This window comes from Nicotiana tabacum, chromosome 20, assembly GCF_000715075.1.
Source record: "Nicotiana tabacum cultivar K326 chromosome 20, ASM71507v2, whole genome shotgun sequence".
Lineage (NCBI taxonomy): Eukaryota > Viridiplantae > Streptophyta > Magnoliopsida > Solanales > Solanaceae > Nicotiana > Nicotiana tabacum.
The window spans coordinates 68,683,843-68,709,995 of NC_134099.1; the positions used below are offsets into that span (position 1 = coordinate 68,683,843).

Here is a 26,153-nt window from a genome sequence, read left to right on the forward strand (position 1 = left end):
TTATGCGTGAAAAAGTGAGTGCGAAAAATGAAGGGGTTCTTCTCTTTATATAGTAGAGGAGATTTAACCCTAGTACAAGTCTAATGAAGTAAAAATCTTTGCCTTCTTTATTTCCCACGAAAATAAGATCTGCAGCCAATACCGAGCATGATCCGTGCCGCAATATCCGCTGATGGCAGATTTTTCGGCTTCTCGTTTGTCTCCTTCAACCGCCTTTCCTTTACCCTCGATTCTTCATCTCACTCGAGCTTGGTTACTTCCGGATTCGGCCGTGCTCGAGACCTGTTATATCATTAGTTCGTTCTTCGTTCCGATCTGTGGGTATCTTCAGGCTCACCCGAGCTAGTAGCAAGTAACGTCGTTCCTCGTTTCACAACAAAAAATCGAAGATAACTCTATCCTCGAATTTACCCCTATACAAACTTAAAAAATAAAAGAAGGGATTTATAATCAATCACAATATTTCTAATTAAATTAATATACTAAATTGAAAAAATCAGTAAAAATTTGTTGTCAGTACATGTGACGATATAATCAATTTCTTCATTATTGAAAGACAACTTAAAATTAGGTACGCACAAACAAAACTAGGTTTTAATACCAACCAAGGAATTGTGGCATAATATAAAACACAACCATTCATCTTCCAACTGTGCCCCAGGCGTTGATGTTATTGCTTTGTATTTTTCTTGGCGTCAGTTTCTCAAAAATTGAATTTGAAAATTCCGTTTTTGACTTTTTACAGCACTCGACAAAATCAAGGTCCATGTGGATTTTTGGAAGCAAACTGCTTCTATAATCCAAGTTTGATGGCGAGCTCCCAATTGACTACACATATCGAAAATATTGCATGTTTGCAGGGCTGTTAGTTCCCAAATACATTCAGGATTGCCAAAGAGATAGCAAGAAACATTAAATAATCAGAAATTTTACATGCTCCAAATGCTTGCTACTCAATACTACATCCGTTGCTATTTTATATTATAATTTTTGTCTCGACACAAAATTTAAAGAAGAAATGAAGACTTTTCAAACTTATGATCCGAAATATATCATAAAAATTTTGTGTGGTTATAAATTATTTTATTAGGATAAAATAAAAAGTTTAGGATTAAATTATTATTAAATATGAAAATGTATCATTCTGTTTTGACTCTAAAAAGGGAATTGATGGGACAGAGGGAATTCGTTATACTATTGCACCTATTGTTTTTATGATTCTGACTGTGAACATAGTATACCTATACAGTATGTATTATACTTATATATCTTTTAGCTGAAAGTAATAAGTACCATTGCATTCTGATGTTAGGCTAGAAACCCGTATTTAGCCGTAGTATTACATTCCAATGACTGCATTTTTACGTGCGTTTGAGTTCAAATGATAGTGAATTACACTTAGTACGTGTTTTATGCCTTGCAGGAAGTGATCCTGAGTTCAAAAGTTAATTTGGAGCTAAATTGATCAATTTGGAGCTTTGAAGTCTTAGTAAAAGCCCAATACATTAAGCCGCGATCGTGTTCAGAGGTCGTGTACGAAATCTGGATATTAAAAGAGGACGAAATAAGTTCATTTAGAGAAAATTACACTGCCGCGCCACATGGGGAGCCGCAAGGCACGACGCAGCAGTGTAAAATGATGCCTGACACGAAAAGAAGAGGCTGCAGACAAAGTCCACTAAGCCTGCGGCGCAACTGTTCATTTTTTACAGAGCCAAGTCCTATTTTGCGCAGGAAAGGGTATTTCGTCTGGGCCCGACCTTACTTGGTACAAATACATGTAAAAACGCTATTTTGAAGACTTTTGACATATCTTAGACCTAGGGAGGCTATTTCGGAAGGGAGAAAGCATTTGGAGCAATTTCCGGAGGAGATTGGCATCAAATTCTTGATTCCTTCAGCTTTGCTTTGTAACTTAATTATGCACATTATTTGGGAAATTATGAACACGATTATGAGTAGCTAAATATTTAGTCTAAGGTTTTGATGGAACCTATTGAAGGATGAACTTCTTGTTATGTTAATATAGTTTGCCCGGTTTAATCTCTATTTGTTCAACTACGTTTTTGTTGTAGTTAATTGATAGGTTCCTCAATTATCTATGCATATTTAGTATGTATTACTCGGGAGAGAGTGCATATTTAGGTAATTGTTGAACAACACCACTCCCAGCGTATATGAGGGATCAATAACTGAGGATTTAAAGACGAGATTAGGGATAACGAAGCCTTGGGTGTGATCTAAAGTGAGCTGTATTAAAAGCCAGGTAACGTAACTCGGGAGAGTGCGCCTAGTAAATTGTCGTGATTACTCGGGAAGAGATTTACGGTAATAAGAGTGCTCATGATCAATAGAGACGATTAGGCAAATCTATATGAAACATAACCGGAAGGGATTCCATCAATAGGGGAAATCACAACCTTAGATCCTTCTCTTAATTGTTTACAACTTAATCATAGTTAGTCTTTATTTACTTAATTGCAGTTCGTCATAGTTAGTAAAAATATTTTCAATTGTTATTCAAAATGTTTGGGAAGTTGATTACGTAGAATTTAGTGAGTCTGATAAGAGTAATTGATAGGTTAATTCCTTGTGGGTTCGACTCTGGGCGAAATACTCAGATTATATTTGCAACGTCCGCTTGTCCTTTTTATAAGGCATAGTTGGGCGTGATCAAATTTTGGTACCGTTGCCGGGGAATTAACGGTGTTATCAATTACAATTGAAAGAAAGACAAAAATTCTTAGTGTAGTCAGTTTTCTCTATATCTAATCTATACATTGAAATTTTAACGTTTGTTGACTTGATTGTACAGGTGCATGCCTTGAAACTTATCGAGAACTGGTGAAGTATTTGAAGCATTATCAGATCCCGAGAAAGTTTTCAAGGACTTGAATCGGGCCAACCGGAAAAACAAACAACAACAAACAACTGAACAATTCGAACCAGACATGGGGGATAACGTGGTAGACCCAGCTGCGCCATTAGCGCCAATGACACCTCTTGTGCCAGAGGCTGCTCTATTTGACTGGGCACAACCCACAACAGAGAACTTGGCCACAACGATTTTAGTCCCACAGATATAGGCTGAATCATTTCAAATCACAAACAACAGGATGCACTTATTGCAAAACAAGGGACTATTTTCAGGTTCACAAATCGAAGATCCTCAACAGCACTCGAAGAATTTCCTGTCAATATGCAAAACTTAAAGGCAGCCCAACGTAATGCAGGAAGCAATAAAGCTGTTGTTGTTTCCATTCTCAGTGACAGGAGCTGCCAGACCTGGCTAAACTCACTCCCCGTTAATTCCATAACGACTTGGGAGGAGTTAGTCAAGCAATTTGTGAACAAGTTTCATCCACCCAACAACACTGCTCAACAAATTAATGAAATTTTGAGTTTCAAACAGAAACCAATGGAGACACTACAAGAAATATGGGAACGATTCAAAGGGATGTTGGTTATATGTCCGCACCACTGTATTCCAGATCAGATGTTGGGACAACAGTTTTACATGGGTTTGGAAGATGGCGTGAAGGGTAATGTTGATGCTTCAGCTGGTGGAACATTTTTGAGCAAAACATGGAGAAAAAGCCAGAGTCTGCTTGACAAGATGGCACAGAATTCGGGGTGGACAACTAGGAATGCACCTACTTCAGTGGTTCACTTAGTGCCCTTAGATCCATCCAACATTCTTGCTGAAAACATGGCCACATTAATGACACAAATGAATATACTCACCAAAAAGCTGGAAGAGTCAGGGCAGAAGCAGCAGGTACACATTGTAAATACTACCAATGGGGGCTTATGCATATCTTGCATTAGTCAGCCAATTGGTAACCAGTGGAATGCAGAAAGTGATCATCATCACTACCCTGAGGACATGAATTATGTGTCTAATTATAGAGGCCAGAGACAAGGTGGTCAAAATTGGGGCCAACAAAATCTGTCGTACAAGCCAGACAACCACAACTCAACAATGGAAACATGGGAGGTATGAGACCTCACAATAATATGTCGCCTTACCAAAGGCCACATGGATATAATAATCAAAATCAACAGCAGGGTTATCATCCTCCTCAATAGCAGCATGGGTGGAAGACAGGAAGATGGGTTTGCTAGACTCGAGGCAATGATGCAACAGATTATTGGGTCAAATGCAAAAATGAGTGAAAGAGTAGATGCACATGAGTCAGCTATTAAGAATATTGAAGTGCAGATGGGCCAGATTTCGATGTCTTGGAATAATCGTCCTCTAGGGACATTGCCTACAGACACGCAGGTAAATCCAAAAGATCAAGGCCCGAAGCAGCTGATGGCAATGAGTCTACGTAATGGCAGAGACCTAGACTTGGAGAAAGAGAGGGCCTGGGAAAGCATACAGGCTGAGACACTTGTACCAGTGCCCATTGAGCTAGATGATTCAACGAAACTGATAGAGGTGACAGTGCAGCCTACCTAGGAAACACATAATGCACAGATTGAGGCTGAGAAAGAAATTGAGACAGCCCAGGAACTGGTAGTTGAGGTGGTGTCTGACAAAGAAAATACCCAAATCAATGGGAAGAAGAGACCTCCAGCACCATTCCCACAAAGGCTAGCCAAGTACCAGAAAGGGGAACAATACAGGAAATTCTTGGATATGGTGAAACAAATCCAGGTAAATATTCCATTGATTGATACGTTGAAGGAGATGCCTGGTTATGCAAAAATGATGAAGGACTTGATGTCCCAAAAATTCGATTTTCAAGACTTGACCATAGTGATTCCTACTCAGACCTGCAATGCTGTGGTGACTAGACCAGTTGCTGAGAAGTTGTCTGACCCGGGGAGTTTTACAATTCCCTGCACCATTGGTAACTTTGCTTTTGCCAAGGCACTTTGTGATTTAGGGGCTAGCATAAATCTTATGCCCCTGGAGATTTATAAGAGGTTGGGGATTGGAAGAGCTAGGCCCACCTCTATATTGTTGCAGCTAGCTGACAGGACTGTGAAAATACCTTCTGGTATCTTGGATGACGTGCTGATTCAGGTAGGGAAATTTGTGTTCCCTGCAAATTTTGTGATTCTAGATTGAAATGTGGATGAAGAAATTCCCATATTTTAGGAAGGCCATTCTTGGACACGGGGAGAGCTCTCATTGATTGTGAAACTAGGGAGCTCAAGATGAGATTGAACGATGAGGAGATAACATTCAATGTGCAGAAATCTATGAGGCGACCAAGTGAATTCGCCAATTGTTCTCTTATTGATGCCATAGATGTAATCGTAGAAGCTAATGATAAGACGTTAACTATTGAGGACCCTCTTACTGCATGTCTGGTAAATTCAGATGAGGTAAATGGGGAAGAATTGGCAGAATGGGTGCTGGCTTTAAAGGGCAGAGGGTTTTGTCATAGAACTCTCGAATTCAAGCCTTTGCACTTAGAAAACAGAGAAATTCCTCCAACCAAGCCATCCATAGAAGAACCACCAAAGCTGGAATCGAAGCCACTGCCCGCCCATCTCAGGTATGAGTTCCTAGGACCTAACTCCACATTACCTGTTATTATCTCATGTAGTTTGTTAGATGTGCTGGCACAACAACTTTTGTAGGTACTCAAGGAGTGCAAGACTGCCATTGGGTGGACCATGGCAGACATTAAGGGATCAGCCCAGTATACTGTATGCATAAAATTCTGTTGGAAGAGGGACACAAACCTTTCAGGGAACACAAAAGAAGGCTGAACCCCAACATGAAGGAAGTGATGAAGAAAGAAGTGAATAAGTGGTTGGATGCGGGAATCATTTTCCCAATCTCTAACAGCAACTGGGTTAGCCCAGTGCAATGTGTTCCTAAGAAGGGGGACATGACGGTGGTCAAAAATGATAACAATGTGCTGATCTCTACAAGAACCATCACAGGCTGGAGAATTTGCAAATGGCCACCCCGAAAGACCACTTCCCACTTCCCTTCATTGATCAGATGCTTGATAGATTGGCAGGGAGGTCCCACTTCTGTTTTATGGATGGGTACTCAGAGTACAATCAAATCTCCATTGCACCAGAGGACAGAAGAAGACCTCCTTCACTTGCCCATATGGCATTTATGCTTTTCGGAGGATGCCCTTTGGCCTATACAATGCACCCGCCAGACGAGCATCTATCACGACTTGAAGGAGCTGAAAACTCAATTAAGGTTGAAGATATTCTGGAAACCTTTCTAGATGAGTAGCTACTCGCTACAAGCCTTGAGGAAGTTCCATGGACAAACTTTGCAAATTACCTGGCATGCGGTATAGTTCCCTATGACCTTTCCTCTGTACAAAAGAAAAGGTTTTATCGTGACTGCCGCATGTATTACTGGGATGAACCTTATCTATTTAGAATATATGTTGACAATATGATACAGAGGTGTGTCCCTAAGGTAGAATAATCTTCTGCTTTGCAGGCATGTCACACATCGACATATGACGGGCATTTTGGAGGAGTCAGGAAGACAACGAAAGTGCTAGAAGTCGGGTTCTACTGGGCAACAGTGTTTAAGGATGCACATCAATGGGTGAAGGGCTATAATGAATGTTAGTGAACCGAGAACATTTCCCGTCGCCATAAGATGCCCATGAACCCAATTCAAGAGGTTGAAGTGTTCTATGTTTGGGGATAGACTTCATGGGCCCCTTCGTCAGCTCCTTTGGCAATAAGTACATACTTTTTGCTGTAGATTACGTGTCCAAATGGGTGGAAGCTGCAGCACTTCCCACCAATGATGCAAGAGTGGTGGTGGGGTTTTTAAAGAAGAATATATTCACCCGTTTCGGGACCCCGAGAGCTATTATCAGTGATGGAGGCACTCACTTCTGCAATCGAGCCTTCGAGAAATTGTTAGCAAAATACGATATATGCCACAAAGTGGCAACCCCGTATCATCCTCAGACCAATGGACAGGTCGAAGTGTCTAATAGAGAGATAAAGAGCGTACTGACCAAGACAGTGAATGCCAAAAGAACTGATTGGGCGAAAAAGCTAGATGATACACTCTGGGCCTACAAAACTGCAGTCAAAACACCAATTGGTATGTCACCATACAAGTTGGTGTTTGGGAAGGCCTGTCACTTGCCAGTGGAACTAGAACATAGAGCTTGGTGGGCAATGAAACAGTTGAATCTGGACATTGAGGCTGCGGGCACAAGTAGAGTCACAAAACTGCATGAGCTCGACGAGTTCCGATATCTTGCTTTTGAGAGCACGAGACTGTACAAGGAGAGAATGAAGAGGTTGCACGACAAGAACATTGTTGAGCAAAATTTCAATCCCGGAGACATGGTATTGCTTTATAACTCAAGATTAAGGCTATTTCCGGGAAAACTCAAGTCACGATGGTCTGGACCATTTCGAGTGGTCGAAGTATTCCCTTCAGGTGTCGTAGAGATTGCCTCAGAGAAAGACTCTCATACATTTAGAGTCAATGGGTAGAGATTGAAACTATATGTGGGCATGAATGAACCAAAGGAAGTGTCTGAGATCCACCTGACTGAACCTCAGAGGTCGAGCGAGCCTTAAATGCGCTCATCTGCGTTGTGCGCGATGTTAAATAAGGCGCTTATCGGGAGGCAACCCAATTGTTAACTGCACTAACCCATAATTGTAGTTTAGGATTATTAGAATTTAGGAGTTATGAGACTTGATTGGGTAGGTACAAGAATGAATTGGATATAAAATAAGTATATAATAGAGTTGGGGTGCAACCCGGAAGCTAAATGTCAAAAATAAAGCAAACTCTCTGAAAAATGGCCTACTGCACCGCATGGGTCGCTGTGCCATGCGCCGCACTAGGCCAAACGGGTCTGAGAGACAAAGAGGGCCTCTGATAATTAACACTATCGCGTCTCATGGGGCGCCGCACCCTGCGACACGGCAGTACAACTTTTTTTAAAAAAATAATATTTTTTTAGCTTCTTTTAAACTTTCTGTTCAACGCCCCCAACCCCTTTTTCTCTTTTCTCTTTCAACCCAAATGCCCTAGCCCTTCCCCCAAATACCCCATTCTCTTTTCTTCTCAAATTCCTCTCTCACACACACCTTCCATCCCTTCCATTCATCCTCAAAGTAAGTTCTCTACACTCTTCTCTTTTCTTTAAGTAATTTAGTGTAATGAGTAAAATAGTTTAATTTGAGCTAAACCCTAGGTAGTGTAGTGGTGCTAATTTTTTCAATTTAATTGCTTATTTTGGCTATGATTGATGCTTAACTTGTTGGGTTTCCCTTGTGCTTATACTTGTGGAAGATTTTTAGTATGTCTTGATACTTATAAATTTTTTTATTGTGAAGTTGTGTGGAGGTGCCTTAAAAGCCGAAAATTAGTGGTATATTTGTGCAAATTTGGAGCACTTTGTGACTCTGTTACATTGTGGTAGTGGTAGGATGGTTGATTGGTATAGTTGTACAGTAATCTTGGAAGAATTAAAGTTGTGATTTTGAGGTAACTTTGGTGAATGCCATGTGTTTGATTAAATGCCTCAATGACATATAAAGTGACATTGTAGCTTAGTGGAGAATAATTGCTATGAGAAACTGTGGTGCTAGGTGCTAATTGGAATATTCGATTCATGCTTTGTGCTTGTGTAGTGTTGTGTTGTATTTTGTGAAGTTTGTTAGTAGTGCATTAGTATAACTTCTTTTATTTCTCTTCGTAGTTACTAGATTAGCTTCTTAATTTTATATGTTAAACTAGCATAGTCCGTGGTTTTGTAGTTGTACTATTATGTTGGTGGTTGGGGGATTTTTGATTGCTTGTGGTGCACTTCCATCGGGGTAGTCTGAGTCCCTGATATACATTTTACTTGTGAACATGCCAATAACATAAGTATGGGGTGGTTACCCCGTTTGGTCTTGTTTTGGGTTTTCATGTTGTGGCTAATACTGTTCGTCTTGTGCATGTATAATGTCTCGCCGCCCGAGCAAATGCTCTAACATTGGTTCTTCTGAGGTTGCTTCTAGTAGTTGTCGTAGTGGGAGATGGGCACCTCCCCCCGCCCCATAGAGGAGGAAGAGGAGCGCATTGACCCTGATGCGGATGTGGTACCAGTATGCAAATATGATATACGGGCTGTCCCCCCCATGCTCGACACTGGTTTCAGACATTTGTCCCGTCAGCCAACCCGGATCCTGAGGTTGCTATTGACGATGGGAAGTTGGCCCGTAAATATGGTGAAATTTACAACAACATTTGGGCTTTGGGTTTCGACATCCTGTTCCATCCGGGTGATGTAGTGAATGTGAACCTAGTCACAGAATTTTATGCTAACTGGCAACCTGAAGCCAGCCTGGATGCAGTTTACGAAGTGGAGGTAAGGGGTAAAGTGATTCTATTCTCCTCCCGGGTGATCAATCGGATTATGGGATTCAGAGAGCATCCCCACAAGCTTTTTTAGAGGCTTCTCCGTCGGCCAGACTATCCAGCTATTCATCGCCTGTTATGTGGCGCTGACTGTTCTGTATCATGGACACGAATGCAAATGAATTCCACAAGGACATGAAGAAGGCAACATTCCAGTGGCCAGCCATGGTTGTTTTGCAGTTGATTAATGCCAAGATCACGCCGACTTAAAGTGACATTGATGTCCCCCAACTGAAGGTGTGTTTGATCTATGCCCTGTTGACTCAGATGCAGTTTGACCTGGGTAAAATCATGCTTGAGCATATGGCTAAAGTGCGACCACTTAGGGCTCGCCGTCTATATTACCCGAGTATGTTACTCGATTGTTGCGAGCACACCTTGTGGAAGGAGTACCACTATGACAGGACTATTCCAGTGTCTTACCCTATTAGGCCCTATGATGTGACGTCGGTGATAGACCCCTTAATGCGGCTGTTAATTCAGACCAGAGGATGGTCCGCATTGAGGAGACACTACAACTACTATTTACTGACTTGCACCTTCGGGTTGCTCGGGCCAACTTGGAAGAGTTGCAGCAGGATCACCCCCTTTCTACTATCACTCAGTAGTGGTTGGGGTTGGCGAGAGGAGGACAGCTGCCACCCGATGAAGATGTGAATTCCATTTTCTCAGATGATGAGGAGTATTTGTGCACCTTCGGGGGTGCTGATGATTAGGTCTTGGGCCTCAGGGAGTCACCTTTTCACTTTTGATTCTACTGTTTTGCATTGGGGACAATGCAATCTCTTAAGTGTGGGGTGGGGGGCTCTTATTTGATTGTATTTGTATTTTTTTTTTCATTTGCGAGTTGGTTTTGTTTGATTTGTTTCTTGCTTTCTTAGACAATTGGTCTGTAAACTATAATTCTAAATGCTATCAGGCCTGTAATAGTTAGTAATTAAGTTTGTAGTTCGAATCTTCCCGATGATGGATTTCGTCGACTGGTTTCTTGAGGGAGATGAGTCGAAAGAGAAAAAAAAATTCATATATGTGAAAATCCAAAAATATGTCTTTTATTTTAGTTTGTTTCTTTTAGGTAGTGTAACAATTTCCCCTTGGTTTTTCTTTGTGCCGCAGTTCTTTTCCAAGGGTTTTGCTTGAATCGGGTGTAGTTAAATCTTTTTATTTTTTAGGAATTAAGAATCTTTAGTTAGGAAGCTAAGTTAAAGGATCAATTTCCCTTGATTGAATATGCCTTGAGAGTGGTAAGGGCCTTAGTGTGACACCTAGGATCAATTCTTGACTCTTAAATAAGTGCCCTAAATCGTATGATTAAAACTGTGCTTAACTGCTTTGACTAGAGTGTCTTGATTAGTCCAATCCTGAGTGAGTTATGTGCCATGTGTGTATAAGGTTTTGTGTTATTCTGTGCATTGCATTTGATGTCTAGAACTTACCCCGTGTGTTTGCAAAGCGAAATAGTAGTTTTGTTCAGTCTTGGAAGTGATATAGGCATTTCTTTGTTGAGCCATATATACATATTTTACCCGCCTAATTGTGATGTATCGTAGTTAACCCCTTTGAGCCTATAATCATGTTTCTTTGTCAACCACATTACAAGCCTTATCCAATTGTTTGAATTAACCATATAGTTGAACCATTTCACCTCTCATGAGCACTTGAACTGTTATGAACTTTGTAAAAGTTAAAGTGTGGTTGGTTGGTTTAGCTTTTGAGTGGAACTAATGGAATAAGGAGAAAGGTGCATTGTGTTGAAAAAAAAGTAAGAGCCAGTGGAACGAATAAAGGTGCACTGTTTTGAACAAGTAAGAGCCACTTAAATTGAAAAGAAAATAGTGGATTGTTGTAAAAATAATAATTCCTTGATAAGTGGTGGCTCTTGATGTAAGTGTGCTTCAAGAAGAATGGGGGTAATATACATTGATGTGAAGGTGGAGTTTTGGTTTGACATAAGTATGGGTTTGAATGTTAAAGTATATGTATTAAAGTTCTTAGGGAGGTGTAGGCACTCTTATATCTAGATGTATCATACCCGTCCCGCAGCCTACATTACAACCAAATAAAGTCCTACTTGATCCTAGACTGAATGAGCTCGATTAGTAGAGTCGTACACTACGGGCAAGCCTATGGTGCATCTTTTGTGGCATATGAATGTTATTTCTGAGAGTGAGTGAATTCTTTCTATCTTGAGTTCCTAAATATTCTTAAAATTTATTGTATGGACTATTCTCTTTTGTTGTGTGAGGGCACTTGATTCATAAATGATAGAAAATTTCATTGACTTCTATGTTAGAGTAAGTGGGCGAGTGACCAATGCATGGTACTTTTGAGTCGAATATTAAGGGTGGGATGTTATGATGAGGTGCTCAGTCTAGTTTAATTATTTTTCTCATGATGTATCAGGGAGGTTGTTTGATGAAAGGTTATCCCTAGGTGCAGTGTAGTTCAAATGCTCGAGGACGAGCAATTGTCTAAGTGTGGGGTGTTGATGATAGGCTAGAAACCCGTGTTTTAGCCGAAGTTTTACATTCCAATGACTGCAGTTTTACATGCGTTTGAGTTCAAATGATAGTGAATTACACTTAGTACGTGTTTTATGCCTTGCAGGAAGTGATCCTGAGATCAAAAGTTAATTTGGAGCTAAATTGATCAATTTGGAGCTTTGAAGTCTGAGTAAAAGCCCAATACATTAAGCCGGGATCGTGTTTGAAGGTAGTGTACGAAATCTGGATGTTAAAAGAGGACGAAATAAGTTCTGTCTGAGAAAATTACACTGCCGCACCGCATGGGGCGCCGCAAGGTGCGGCGCAATAGTGTAAAATGATGCCTGACACGAAAAGAAGAGGCTGCAGACAAAGTCCACTAGTGCGCCGCATAGTGCGGCGCTGCTGTTTATTTTTTACAGAGCCAAGTCCTATTTCTCACAGGAAAGGGTGTTTCATCTGGGCCCGACCCTACTTGGTATAAATACATGTAAAAATGTTATTTTGAAGATTTTTGACATATCTTAGACCTAGGGAGGCTATTTCGGAAGGGAGAAAGCATTTGGAGCAATTTTCGGAGGAGATTGGCATCGAATTCTTCATTCCTTCAGCTTTGTTTTGTAATTTAATTATGCACATTGTTTGGAAAATTATGAACACGATTATGAGTAGCTAAATATTTATTCTAAGGTTTTGATGAAACCTATTGAAGGATGATCTTCTAGTTATGTTAATATAGTTTGCCCGGTTTAATATTTATTTGTTCAACTATGTTCTTGTTGTAGTTAATTGATAGGATCCTCAATTAGCTATGCCTATTTAGTATGTATTACTCGGGAGAGAGTGCATATTTAGGTAAATTTTGAACAACACCACTCCCAGAGTATATGAGGGATCAATAATCGAGGGTTTAAAGGTGAGATCAGGGATAATGAAGTCTTGAGTGCGATCTAAAGTGAGCTGTATTAAAAGCCAGGTAGCGTAACTCGGGAGAGATTTACTGTAATAAGAGTGCTCATGATCGATAGAGACGATTAGGCAAATCTATATGAAACATAACCAGAAGGGATTCCATCAATAGGGGAAATCACAACCTTAGATCCTTCTCTTAATTGTTTACAACTTAATCATAGTTAGTCTTTATTTACTTAATTGCAGTCCGTCATAGTTAGTAAAAATATCCTCAATTGTTATTCAAAACGTTTGGGAAGTTGATTACGTATAATTTAGTGAGTCTGACAAGAGTAATTGATAGGTTAATTCCTTGTGGGTTCGACTCTGGGCGAAATACTCAGATTATATTTACAATGTCCGCTTGTCCTTTTTATAAGGCATAGTTGAGCGTGATCACATTCACTGCCAATATATTGAATTTACCACTAGCTAATTACAAATAGGATGAGCCAATGAGTTAAAAACATTAACTACAATATTGTTTTTGGAAAATATATCTGATTAGATTGTTACAGGTTACCTATTTCATTTGGGATATCAAGGATGGAACTACTCCACTCCAATGTTCTTTTTTTTTTCTGGTTAATCATGATTCCAGATCTGGCTGTGGCTTAATTTCCTCAGCTAAATTTATTACTTATTTTTTTGTTTTCCAAGTGTTGAACAGACAAATCTGTTTACAATTAACGTTTTAAAAGCTCTTATTGACAACCCACTCTTTAAAATACGTTTTAGATGAATATTAAATGTCGTACTATAGATTGCAAAAGTACTGTGACGTAGGTGCACATATCAATTAGGAAATATGTATACGGTCGAAATCGAGGAGCATGATATTTTGAAGTCTTAAAACGGGCTACAGGTTTGAGCCCGGGAGACTCGAAGTGGAGATCGGATCCGACTGAGGGATACCCTCCTCGAGGAAGCTAATCGAAGGCCTGACACGATCTATATCGAGGGCATCACAATCTCGAAGTCAATCAAGAAAGAGCGAAAATTTCTCAGGAACACGTGGACCAAGGGATTAATTAAAGGATAAGGTTTGTACGAAATGATACAGATCCATACTAGGCCGTTATATACCTGTACCAATAGAATCCTTTACTTTTATGAGGAATGTACTATATTGGAGTTTTCCCTTCCTATATAAAGGGGACCCCAATAATTTTGTAAGGCATCAGATCTTTCACTGCAATAGAACATTCTTATTCTTTTCTTATTTAACATGCTCAGTAATTATTCTTCGGCTTTATTGCCTTTACTTTATTGTTCTTACTTTGTTGGTCTTACCTGACCTCGAGGTCCCTGGATAGACGAGCTCGAGGCCCCTATTTCAACAATATTGATTTGATTCATTATTCCTTCATACTTAAGCTCAATATTACCTATTTAATCACTAGTATTAGAATATATCACGTATCTTTAAAACCACAAATTATCTTTAACTTTTAAACCAATTTTTCGAGGTAAACAGTTTGGCCCACCGTGGGGCTAAAGATAATAGTGATTATTTTAGTGCTAATTTTCTGATAACACACATTATTCTTCACACTTTTTGTTGTCAAAGTTTTCTTAATTTTTGGCCAAAATATGTCTAGCACACAAAATGCACCTTCTCATGACAGTGATGGACTTGGAGAAGACAACGGCATAGGGCTCGGTGTACCACCCATAAACTCGGAGGGAGTGCCTAACGCGGAGCTAGTTGATATCAACTCCCATAACACCCTAAACACATAATCAGGCACAGACCCCATAGAGAATGGACACAGGGAAGCCCAGGTTGGAGGCCAAGAAACACGAGGACCGAAAGAAGGAGGAGTCAGCCTCCAGGTGATATTCGAGATGTTGCAAGCTCAGCAAGTCGCCATCGCTCAGCTTCAGAGTCAGAATAGGACTCCTAACACCGCCGAACCAGTAAACACACAACACGAACCTGTGCTTGAAAGGCCTGATGAAAGTGGCATGGGGACTGACCCCACAATCATGAAAATGCTCGAGGAACTGACTAGAAGAATCGAGTCAGGAGAAGAGAGGATAGAAGGCAACGATAAAAAGGTGGAAACTTACAACTCCCGGGTGGATCAAATACCGGGAGCACCTCCAGTTTTGAAGGGCCTAGATGCCAAAAAATTCATACAAAAACCTTTCCCCTCGAGCGCGGCCCCAATGCCCATTCCCAAAAAGTTTTGCATGCCCAATATACCGATGTACAACGGGATAACAGACCCTAAAAAAATATTACTTCGTACATTTGCGGGATCAAAGGAAATGACTTGAATGATGTCGAAATCGAGTCAGTATTATTGAATAAGTTTGGAGAAACGTTGTCAAAAGGAGGTATGATCTGGTATCACAACTTAGCTCCTAACTCTATTGATTCATTTGCTATGTTGGCAGATGCTTTTGTAAAAGCACACACCGGGGTCATAAAGGTGGCCACAAGAAAATCGGACGCATTTAAGATAAAGCAAAGAGACGACGAAATGCTAAGAGAGTTCGTGTCCCGATTTTAGATGGAAAGAATGGAATTACCCACGGTCTCCGATGACTGGGCGGTTTAGGCCTTTATGCAAGGTTTAAATGAAAGAAGCTCAATAGCATCTCGACAGCTAAAGCAGAACTTGATTGAGTACCCAGTTGAGACATGGTCAGATATGCACAATCGGTATCCATAAAAAATCAGGGTTGAGGATGAGCAGTTGGGAGCCCCGTCGGGCTCAGTTCACCTAAACAGGTTCGCAGCCAAGCCCCCGAGGGACACAGACTGGGGATCAAGATTCAACAATGAATGGTGTGAGCACCTAGTTTTTGTCCTACATGAAAATAACTCCTAAAATTAGACCAAAAATAATTTCAATTGATTTTTAGGAGTTTTTCTTTATTTAGTTGCATTTCATGCATGTTTAATATTTTTTAAAATCACAGAAAAATCATAAAATTTATCACATTTTAATTTCATGGCATCTTAGGTTCAATTTGCATGTAGGAACTAATTTTATTAAGCAAAAAATTACAAAAATGGTCATGTTTACATATTTAGATTTTAGCCTTTAAAATTAGCATTTTTTCTGTAGTTTTACGGTAATTAGTTGTTTTAATGTTAAAAATAGATAAAGAATTTTAATTTCTACAAAAATAGATTGATTGAGGATTTTAATTAATTAAAAAAAAGAAAAAAAAGGAAAAAAACAAAAAAAATAAAATAGGAAGAATATATTTTAGTCTTGTTTCTTTTAAAGTACTTGGCCTGGGCCAATTCCTAAAAAGGGACCAATTTCCATCTTTCCTGTCCAACCCCGTACCATACCCAATACCTTCCTAGCCCAAACTATATTTTCATTAAAAAGCAAGACCTAGACCTAAGGGACATCAGATGAAAAAAAGGAAAAAGCTCCCTTCTTAAAAAAAATACGCATCTGAGAGAAGGCTTCTTCTCCATTTTCACGCTCGCTCAACTCATTTTTGCTTTCATCTTCTTCCACATCTCTCGCACACACACGAAAAATACACACGCACATATGCGTTCAACAACAAACGAAAAAGAAAGAAAGAAAAATTCGAAATTTTGGTTTTAAAAGAGCTCGAAATTTTGGTTTTAAAATAGGTGATTTAGCCTCAAGTCACTGTTCAATGAAGCTGTCTAATGTTGGTTTTGTGATGCAGAAGCTCCAACCAGTTGTGGTCCTCGCATTTGTTTGGATCCTCTTTTCGTTTCTAGAATTAATCCTTGCACGTTAGCGATTACCTATTGTTCCGAAGATGGAGGAATAAATCGAACAAGAAAGGTCTTTTCTATTCCTCATATCATTTACTAAATCTGCTTATGTATATTAGATGAAGAAGTATCTTATATTTCTTTCATTTGTGCTAGCAAAATTCATAATTCAATAAAGGCAAAAAAAGTATTTTTTTCTCTCTTGGCATATTTGTATGCATGTTGTTCGATAAACTGAAAAAAGTTATCTCTTTGAAATAAGAATATGCATTTATTTTTAGCTAGGATAAGTAAAAAATAAAAAGGAGAAAAGACCTCTATTTCATGCAAATCCCGGATCTAATTTGTAAAGAAAATGAGCACAACCAATACTATTAATATGATGAGGACGTAATATTATATGAGTTTCAAAAATAGACCTACAGTTTCTGAATGCATCTAAATAGCAATAGTTTTGTACAAAATCATCCACTCCTTTATGTGTCCATTTACAGAAGTCAATTTGTGCAATACTTGATGTTAAGTTTCTAAAGTGTTTCCAAGGCAATTGGACTTACTGAATGACCCCTCAAAGTTCAATTGGATCCCATTTCGTAGTAGCATGTGATCTATGAAAGTCCAAATTGGATGCTCAACCTTTTGAACCCAATAACTTTGTAGTTTAGTTGCAAAACTTTTCTAGATTAATTAATGAGGTTTTCATTTGATTATATAACAATTTATCAATCTGCCAACCTTTAGGTGTTTTGGTTACAAATGATTCCATAAACTCTTTGGACCTCCGCAATGTACCTCAAACTTTAGTTGGTTAAACAAATTATGAAGACGCGCTAGTTTCTCTAGGCGCAATTAGTAATAACTCATCGTGTCTATGGGGACGGTTCCCGTGGCATGCTCACGATACCTAATCCCCAAAATCAGGTATGTATTTCATGTGACCGGATCATAACAACTTTGAACAATAATAAAATATACATGTCGCGAGTCGCGAGTGAATTTCATGTAGCGTGGTTTGCGGTTTGTCCCGAAACGGCAAGTGTGCGGCAATCGTACCTTGTTCAAGAAATAATTTCATAAATCCTAAAAAGCAATTATAAAGTTAAAAATGCACACACTAGGTTTAAAACATGTAATTAATCAGATAATTAGGCCAATTATTGATAGTTAAAGCGATCATGCTCGAACCACGGAACCCGGGAATGCCTAACACCTTCTCCCGGGTTAACAAAATTTCTTACCTAGTTTTCTGGTTTCGCAGACTTTTAAATAAAGTCGATTTTCCTCGATTTGGGATTTTTAAAATAAACCGGTGACTTGAGACACCAAAATAATTTTTCCAAGTGGCGACACTAAAATTAAATAAAAAATAATCCCATATCGAATTATGTCACTTTGATTGGAAAAACTCCCTTATACCCCTTCTCGTGTGGTAAAAAGGATGTGCGACAGCTCTGGCAACTCTGCTGGGGAAGTTAGAACCCCGAACTTCTGGTTCAGGGTTCAAGAATTCGAGCTTGTTAATGTGATTTTTATTTGGCTTTATTTATTGTTGATATTATTGTATTTTGTGGACCTAATGTGCTAATTGCCATTTATTTACCGCTTTGATATTACTTGAACTGTATTTAAATGTCTTCTTACGCCTCCCTTCTGAGTCTTCTAAAAAACGGTGCACACGTTCGCGTGACTCACTTTTTCTGTTAGAAGTTATACCAAATAGAACGAGGTTGGGCCATCAAAAAGGCCTGACAGACTTTCGTGCTCCCGGTACGTTTCCCCCTCTTCGGCTCGAGTCTGTTCGCTCTGGTAAGCCAGGTCTAGAACATAATCCCAGGTTTAAACTTAGGATAACGTAACCTAATGCCGGATCCCTAGTAGGAACGTTTGTTTGCATCACGTGCATTTGACTTTGGGGACTCAACACAGGGAGTTGGGTCAGTCTAGGACAGGTATACCCAAAATAACAGACCATCCTGATGCATCCTACGTGCTATGTGAACATTTATTTGTTTCGACTTGCATGTTGACCGACTAGGAAAAGAAAATCAAGAGAAAACCCAAGAGTGTGTTAGGTATTTGGAAAATTCCGAAACTCTACCGAAATTTTGAAAAAAATAGAAGAAAAATAAGCCAATGTTTTCAAAAAGCCATGTTTCCCTTGTTCCGTCAAAATTGACCGAACTACGCGGGTCTGATTCTCACCGGATGTGAGATACGCATGCAAACTTTATCGGTTCCGACCCCAATCTTTAGAAATCTTTCCTTAGAAAATTCAAAAAAAAGTTTTTTTAAACTCAAAAAAGTAGTTTCTTTCTTTCTTTCTAAAGTCTTTCATACGAAAAAATGAAATAAAAAAAACAAAATAAAAAAAAATAAATCAAAATCCAAGATACGGGCTTCCTTCATTTTGAAGTATTTTTCCCAAAAAATCAAAAAAATCCGAAACAAAAATCCAAAAATATCTTTTCTTCTTTGGAGTCTTTCTTTTATAAATGTCATAAAAAATTGAGAAATAAAAATCCAAAAAGTATTTTCGCTTTTCTTTTAAAATACTTTCGTATATTAAAAAGAGAAAAAGGAAAAAAAAGAGAAACTTAGAAATCCAAAATATTTTCTTAAAAGCCCCCCTTTCGAAAATTAGAGGCAACATCCAAAATTCAAAAAAATACTTTCTTTCCTCTTTTTTAGAAAAAGAGAAAATAATTGAAAATTCAAACAAAAATATTTTCTTTTTTACTTTCAAAATTCCCAAAGTTCAAATCAAAAGCAAATAAATGTTTAGAAGTTTTTCTTTAAAAAATTTAAAAAAAAAATCAAAATTTAAAAATTCAAAGAAAATATAATAAAATGTCCTTTCTTCTTTTAAAGCATTTCTTTCGCAAAAAAAAAATAAAAAAAATGTTTTTCTTTTATCTTAAAGCTTTCCTGGTCTGAGTTTTTATAAAAAGTAAAAAAAATAGTTAGTTTATTTCCTTTATTCCTGATCTTTCCGAACTTCGCTAGATCTGATTCATGCGGCGTCATGATACGTAGACAATCCACATCGGATTCGATCATATCCATAAATAAATTGAGTGAAAAATAAATTAAAGAAAAAAAGTTGAGTAGAAAAGAAAGAAAAGAGTGAAAAAAGAAAAAAAGAAAAAGAAAAAAAAGAAAAAAAAAGAAAAAGAAAAAGAAAAAGAAAAAAAAAGAGTGACATGAAATAAAAGTGACAAAAACAAAAAAAAAAGAAAAAAAGAAAAAGAGAGTGCCAAAATAGAAGAGCGACAGAAACAAAACAAAAATCAAGAGTGATTAGAGAAAAGCAAAAATGAAGAAAAGAGGTACCGATTGAGAAAAAAAGGATTAATTAAGGTCGGGATGAAACATGCAACTCGTTCAAGACATAGTAGAAACGTTTAACTATCTAGGTGCATTGCATCCAAATATGCAATTTCCTATCTGTTAAACGTCTCAAAACTAATAAGGTTGTTGGGTGTGCAAATTAGCCAGATTTTTTTCAGGTGGTTGGTTTTATTGGTAATCTGGCTTCCCATCCTTATTTCACAAGATCCAAAGGAAAGGTTCCTATCAACTCTGAAAGCCATCTACAAATCATCGATCTTGAGGATAGCCCAACACTGGCTATCCCACAACCAGAATCAGCAGTTGCTGAAGAGAATAGGATGCTGCGTCTCCGCATATCGGAAATGTGGGTCGCCTGGTCCAATGGTAGGGAACCGCCAAGTGCAATCCTTGGGTTCCGTAAGTTGATCCCCAGGTCAGGTGAGGTTACCAACGCCTATGTGCCCAACCCGCTCATCCCATGCGGGGACCCTCCAATGCCGTTCAATGATCCTGGCATGCCTTCTGTGGTTCGCCCCCAGGCGCCACATTCCTGGGCACCTCCAATATTGTTCTCTACAACACCAGTCTGCACCAGAGCATAACCAACTTTACCACGACCGTATATTGATCCTCCAATGTTCACCATTCAGGGTCCACAACTTCAATCAGAAATAACATATGTGACCCCGTATTCTTTCACTCAACCTCCGCAATATGATCTCTCGGTGGAGCAAGAAAAGGTTGTTAAAAATCCCTTGCAAGAGGAAATGGCTCAGAAAATGAAGAGCCTAGAACAATGCTTGAAAAACATACAAGGTCTGAGTGGCCAAAAGAGTGTCTCATACTCTGACCTCTGTATATTTTCCCATGTCCACTTGCCAACTGGCTTTAAGATGCCAAAATTTGGAAAGTACAATGGGAATGGAGACCCGGTCGCTCACCTGAAACGATACTGTAACCAATTGAGAGGCGCTGGTGGAAAAGAGGAGCTGCTAATGGCCTATTTTGGCTAAAGCCTCACCGGAATCGCTTCTGAGTGGTATACGGATCAAGAAATTAGTCATTGGCACGTGTGGGATAATATGGCCCGAGATTTTGTCCGCCAGTTACAGTATAATATGGACATCGCTCCCGATAGAAACTCTTTGTCCAATTTGAAAAAGAAAACCGCGGAGAGCTTCCGCGAATATGCTGTCAAATGGCGTGAACAAGCTGCCGGGCTAAAGCCTCCAATGGACGAAATTGAAATGGTCGCTGTCTTTCTATAGGCCCAAGAGGCGGACTACTTCCAGAACATGATGTCCGCTATGGGAAAGCCATTTGCTGAGGCTATCAAAATTGGGGAGATGGAAGAAAGTGGGCTAAAAACGGGTCGAATCTGGAGTCATGCTGCTTTTAAAGCTACACCACCAGATGTTCAAAATGGTTTAGAGGGTTTGATAAATGGAAATGGGAGAGAAGAAGGATCCATGATGGCTTCCAGCTAGATGGGGGCCCACAGGTCATTCAGCTAATCATATATGCTTCCTGAGGTCCCTCAATATTATTATCCCCTTCACGATGCTGCTCATGCCGTGGCACCGCCTCCTTATGCGGTGATGAGCGTGCAACCTTACACGCGGCCACAATATTATCCATAAAACCGAGCTCCACCTCTCAGAAATGCCCATCCTTACGAAGCTTCATATAATCCTCAACCAAATGATCCCCAATACAATCCTTGCCCAAGAGAGTCTTTCAGAAAGAATTAGTTCACCCCTATTGGTGAATCGTATTCAAGCTTGTTCCAAAAGCTAATCAGGCTAGATTTATTGTAGCCAGTGGCCCCGGCCTCGAGTCCCCAACGCACCAAGCTGATGCTCGATATGAATACCAATCTGGAGCAGTGTGACACAGTACAGAAGACTGTTGGACCCTCAAAAGGGTAGTTAAAGATTTGATTGAAGTTGAAAGAATTGTTTTTCAGGATGAAGAAGCTCTTGATGTGATGAACAATCTGTTGCCTGCCCACAATAGTGGGCCAATAGTAGGAATGATTTGTGAATATAAGGAATTTGATCCGGCACTGAAGGCTATTGCAGCCATTGCCGAGACAGAAGAAAAGCCAAAAAATGATCGCCAAGCATGAAAGTTACCCATCAGACAAGAGTCTTAGTAGCCAGTCTTGCTATCCTTTCTGCGTCCGGATTATCTTAGGGTGTGATCCGGATGTTTTATTTATTGTCTTACTTTCCAATGTAAACCCTTCTATTTTCAAAAAATTGGAAAAAAAATCAAAAATCAAAAATCAAGAAAATCAAATGAAATTAATATTTTATTGTACAGGAATGTCTTTTTTCTTAATCTTGTCATTTTTCTTATTCTCATTTTAGTTCTGTTGAATGCAGATTTCAATAACATGACTTGCTTGCGGACTTCATGCCCAGATCTTAAAACATTGTCAGACTTCGAAATAATAAGTCAAGAATCAGAATACAATGAGGATAAGTCTAAGGAAATAAAATAAAGAGTTGGAACAGTTGAAGAAAAATTAGTTCCTGATTGGAAAGGTCCATACATTGCAACAAGAGTATTGGCAAAAAGAGTGCGTTGTACTTGGGACACATTGAAGGAAATGTCCCCCAAACAATTGTCAATGCAAATGCAGCCAAAAGGTGCTACGTTGATCCTCTATATGGTATTAATATTCTCCGGTTGGGATGATGAAGACTTTCATTCTCGCTAACCAAACACCGTTAACCTTTTTGTAAACCATTTGAGTCGGTTACTCTTCTTTGATTACCCTCTTTGGAACCTGAAAGTATTATTGAAAAAAAAATTGAAACATTGAGAAAAATGAATTGAAAAAAATGAAAAAAGAGAAAAAAAAATACAAAAAAAACAAAGGTGGAAGAAACGACAAAGAAAATGAAATGAAAAATGAAAAAAAGAGAGGAAAAGGAAAGGAAAAAGAAAGACAAAACAAAACAGAAAAACAAAAGAAAATCAAAAACAAAGTTTCCTGAACTGCGTTCGACTTGATTCCGAAAGGATACATAAGCAGCCTCTCTTTGGGGTTCAGCCACACCAAAATAAAAATCTAAATTCCCCAAAAATGAACTGGGGCAGGTGTTATAATGGTTCAGCGATGATACCGCCTGAATGGTTCCAAAGTTGTAATTCAGTCCAAATCATTTTTACCCAAATCCTTTCAAGTCCTTTAAATTAATCGACAAAGAGGTTCAAAATGGGAGGATACAGTTACTTGGATCCGATGCAATCAAAATAAGAAAAATAAAATGAGAGAGTCTTATTGGTGAAAACCTACACAGGCACTGTAAGGCGACGGTAAGCACAGAGAAATAAAATAAGAGAGTCTTGTTAGTGAAAACTCGCAAAGAGCACTATAAGGCGACAATGAGAAGAGAAATAAAAGAGGTCACCTGGTGAAAACCCGCAAAGGGCGCCCCTGATCGAAAAGAGGATCCTCATAGCTCGGGGTGTTCATGGTTTGGTTTGGATCAGGTTTTCCCTAAAAAGAAACCAACCAAGTAAGTCGATTTTTTAAAAATTAGAACCAAACCAAACCAATTAAGTCGGTTTTTTCTCGATTCGGTTTATGTTGGTTTTTCGATTTTTTCGGTTATTTGTCAGTTTTTCTTAAATATAAGACATACACTACCAAACATACATTTCGGAGACCATATTTTCAACGTAACATTATCAAATCAATTGCCCTTTGAGAAATCTATTATATACCAAGATATATTGATGATAATTGAATCAAATAGTGATGAATAATTTAAGAACTCAGTTAAAAATATACTCCCTCTTTTTAATTTATGTGAACCCGTTTGACTGGGCATAGAGTTTAAGAAAAGAGAGAAGACTTTTGATCTTGTGGTGTAAAATGAGGCAAATATATTTTGTGTGGCTATAAATCATTGTGTAAAGGTAAATTGTTTCTAAATAAGGAAAGGGGTCATTCTTTTTGGCACGGACTAAAAAGGAAATAGGTTCACATAAATTAAAACGGAGGGAGTATTATTTTTAACACGAAAGAAATTCTTACACTTAACAAAAGAAAACTACCAATTAAACTAGAATGTAAAGGTAAAGAACTGTATTAAATGTGCAAACGATTAATATTACTATAATTTTTTTAAAATTTTGCATAAAAGTATACATATATATATAGGTGTAATAATAAATTTAAAATAGCTACTCCTATATTCGGTTTGGTTCGAATTTTTTTTAATTAAAACCAAATCCAAACCAAATTTGATCGATTTTTAAATTTCAAAACCAAACCAAACCAAAAAGTATCGGGTTTTTTGGTCGGTTTAGTTTGGTTTTTGGTTTGGTTCGGGTTTTCAGATTTTTATGAATACCCCTACTCATAGACATCGGCATCGACAAAGTCCTGGCAAAGTTTCTCAATTTTGAGGCAAAAGTTGTGATGAATTTCTGAGAGTCGGACGGTTTACACGGATCAGGCATCCAGTCCAAAAGGCATGTCATGTTCATTGATGTCCGCATATACTCCAGATAAGTCATTCTTTCCTTTTCCCGAAAGGGACACTTCTTGTTTTAAACTTATTCTCCATTCCATTGTTTGTTTTCTTTGAATCTCTATTGGTCTAACTCTGTTCCAAAACTAAGACAAAGAAATGATAGTAAGACTGATTTATAGGGTTCTCATTTGATGCAAGCTAATATGCAAAAAGGCACCCATCCTCGTCGGGGGCATCAAGTCAACCTCGACCGACCATGGAGGCTGATGTTTTGAAATTGAAAAACTCCTGAAAAGAAAGGAAATCAAAGTCAAATACCTATAAAGGCAAAATGAAGTTAAAAAGATTGAGTCCCACGTGGCTAACCGTCTTGGCAAAGGCTTGAAAAGCCAAGGCACCCAAATGATCTAAAATTGAAGTTGGAAGAAAGAAGCCAGAAATGAAAGGCCTATGAAGGCGAAACAAGGTTGGAAAAGGTTAAGTCCCACGCGACTAGCCGTTGCGCCAAAGTTTGAGGAGCAGAAAGTTCCCCAATGCTCCGAAGTTTAAAAAAAAGAAGAAAAAAAAGAAGTCAAAAGGGAAAGGCCCACGAAAGAAAAATAAAGTCGAAAAGGTTGAGTTCCAACCGACCAACCGTCATGGCAAAGTCTGGAAAAACCAGAGGTTCTCCAGGGCCTGAAATGAAATCGGTCCTCAGGGAACAACCAGTTGCAGATGAAAGGGGTCGAGATCAAGCGGTTGAAATAATCAAGGCCACAAAACAAACCACCATTTCGAACTGACAAATTGTTCCTTGTTTGAAAAAACACGAAACATGTGTAATTCAAAGCAACCTTGCAAGAATAAGGTGCAACAAAAAGAAACTGCGCAAGGGCTAGAAACAGCTTTGTAGCAATAATCAATCCAAAAGGGAAGTCTCCTCCAAATTCTTTCCTGCATTTTTACCCATTTTCTTAAATTAAAAAAAAGAAAAATGATGAAAAAAAAGAAAAAAAAAGAAGAAGAAAAATTCATAATTATGGTAGCCTAGGGTCCCCAATCTCTAGCTATATTTTTTTAACGTAGGGTCCCATTCCATAATCGCTGCCAGCATAACCTGGTAGTCTTTTCCAGTATAGGGTCTCACTCCTTAGTTGATCCCTGGTATAACCCGTGGACCTTTTCCGGCATAACCCTATGGCCTCCCCAGCATAACCCGAGGACCTTTTCTGGCATAACCCGATGACCTCCCCAGCATAACCCGAGGACCTTTTCCGGCATAACCCGATGACTCTTCTCGGCATAACCCATGGACCTCCCCGACATAACTCGAGGACCTTTTCTGGCATAACCCGACGACTTTCCCGGCATAACCCATAGACCTTCCCCAGCATAACCCGAGGACCTTTTCTGGCATAACCCGATGACCTCCCTGACCTAACCCGAGGACCTTTTTCGGTATAACCCGATGACTTTCCCGGCATAACCCGTGGGCCTTTTTGGCATAATACGATGACCCCCCGGAATAACCCGAGGACCTTTTCCAGCATAACCCGATGACTTTTCCGACATAACCCGTGGACCTTTCCGGCTTAACTCGATGACTTTCCCGGCATAACCCATGGACCTTTCCGGCATAACCCGATGACTTTTCTGGCATAACCCGAGGACCTTTCGAGCTTAACCCGATGACCTTCCCCGGCATAACCCGAGGACCTTTCCGGTATAATCCGATGACTTCCCTGACATAACCCGAAAACCTTTTACGACATAACCCGATGACTTGCCCAGCATAACCCGAGTACTTTTCCAGC

At 39.1% G+C, this 26,153-nt stretch overlaps 1 protein-coding gene and 1 non-coding gene across 3 annotated transcripts in view; both read right to left on the minus strand.

The window, feature by feature from the left end:
* Positions 1–26,153, minus strand: part of LOC107813065 (uncharacterized) — a 40,926-nt gene continuing 14,773 nt past the window's right edge. The window contains exons 3-4 of one of the 2 annotated variants that reach the window (XM_016638272.2): positions 23,290–23,378; positions 22,269–22,661 (exon numbers count right to left, since the gene is read on the minus strand). In XM_016638272.2, coding sequence (XP_016493758.1) covers positions 23,368–23,378 — 11 coding nt within the window. In that variant the 3' untranslated portion in view covers positions 22,269–22,661; positions 23,290–23,367. Of the gene's footprint in view, positions 829–22,268; positions 22,662–23,289; positions 23,379–26,153 lie in introns of those variants that run through there. The other variant, XM_016638271.2, reaches the window with a different exon arrangement.
* Positions 3,380–3,486, minus strand: LOC142175053 (small nucleolar RNA R71). Its single transcript, XR_012704243.1, has one exon. It is a non-coding gene; the product is annotated as a small nucleolar RNA R71 (small nucleolar RNA).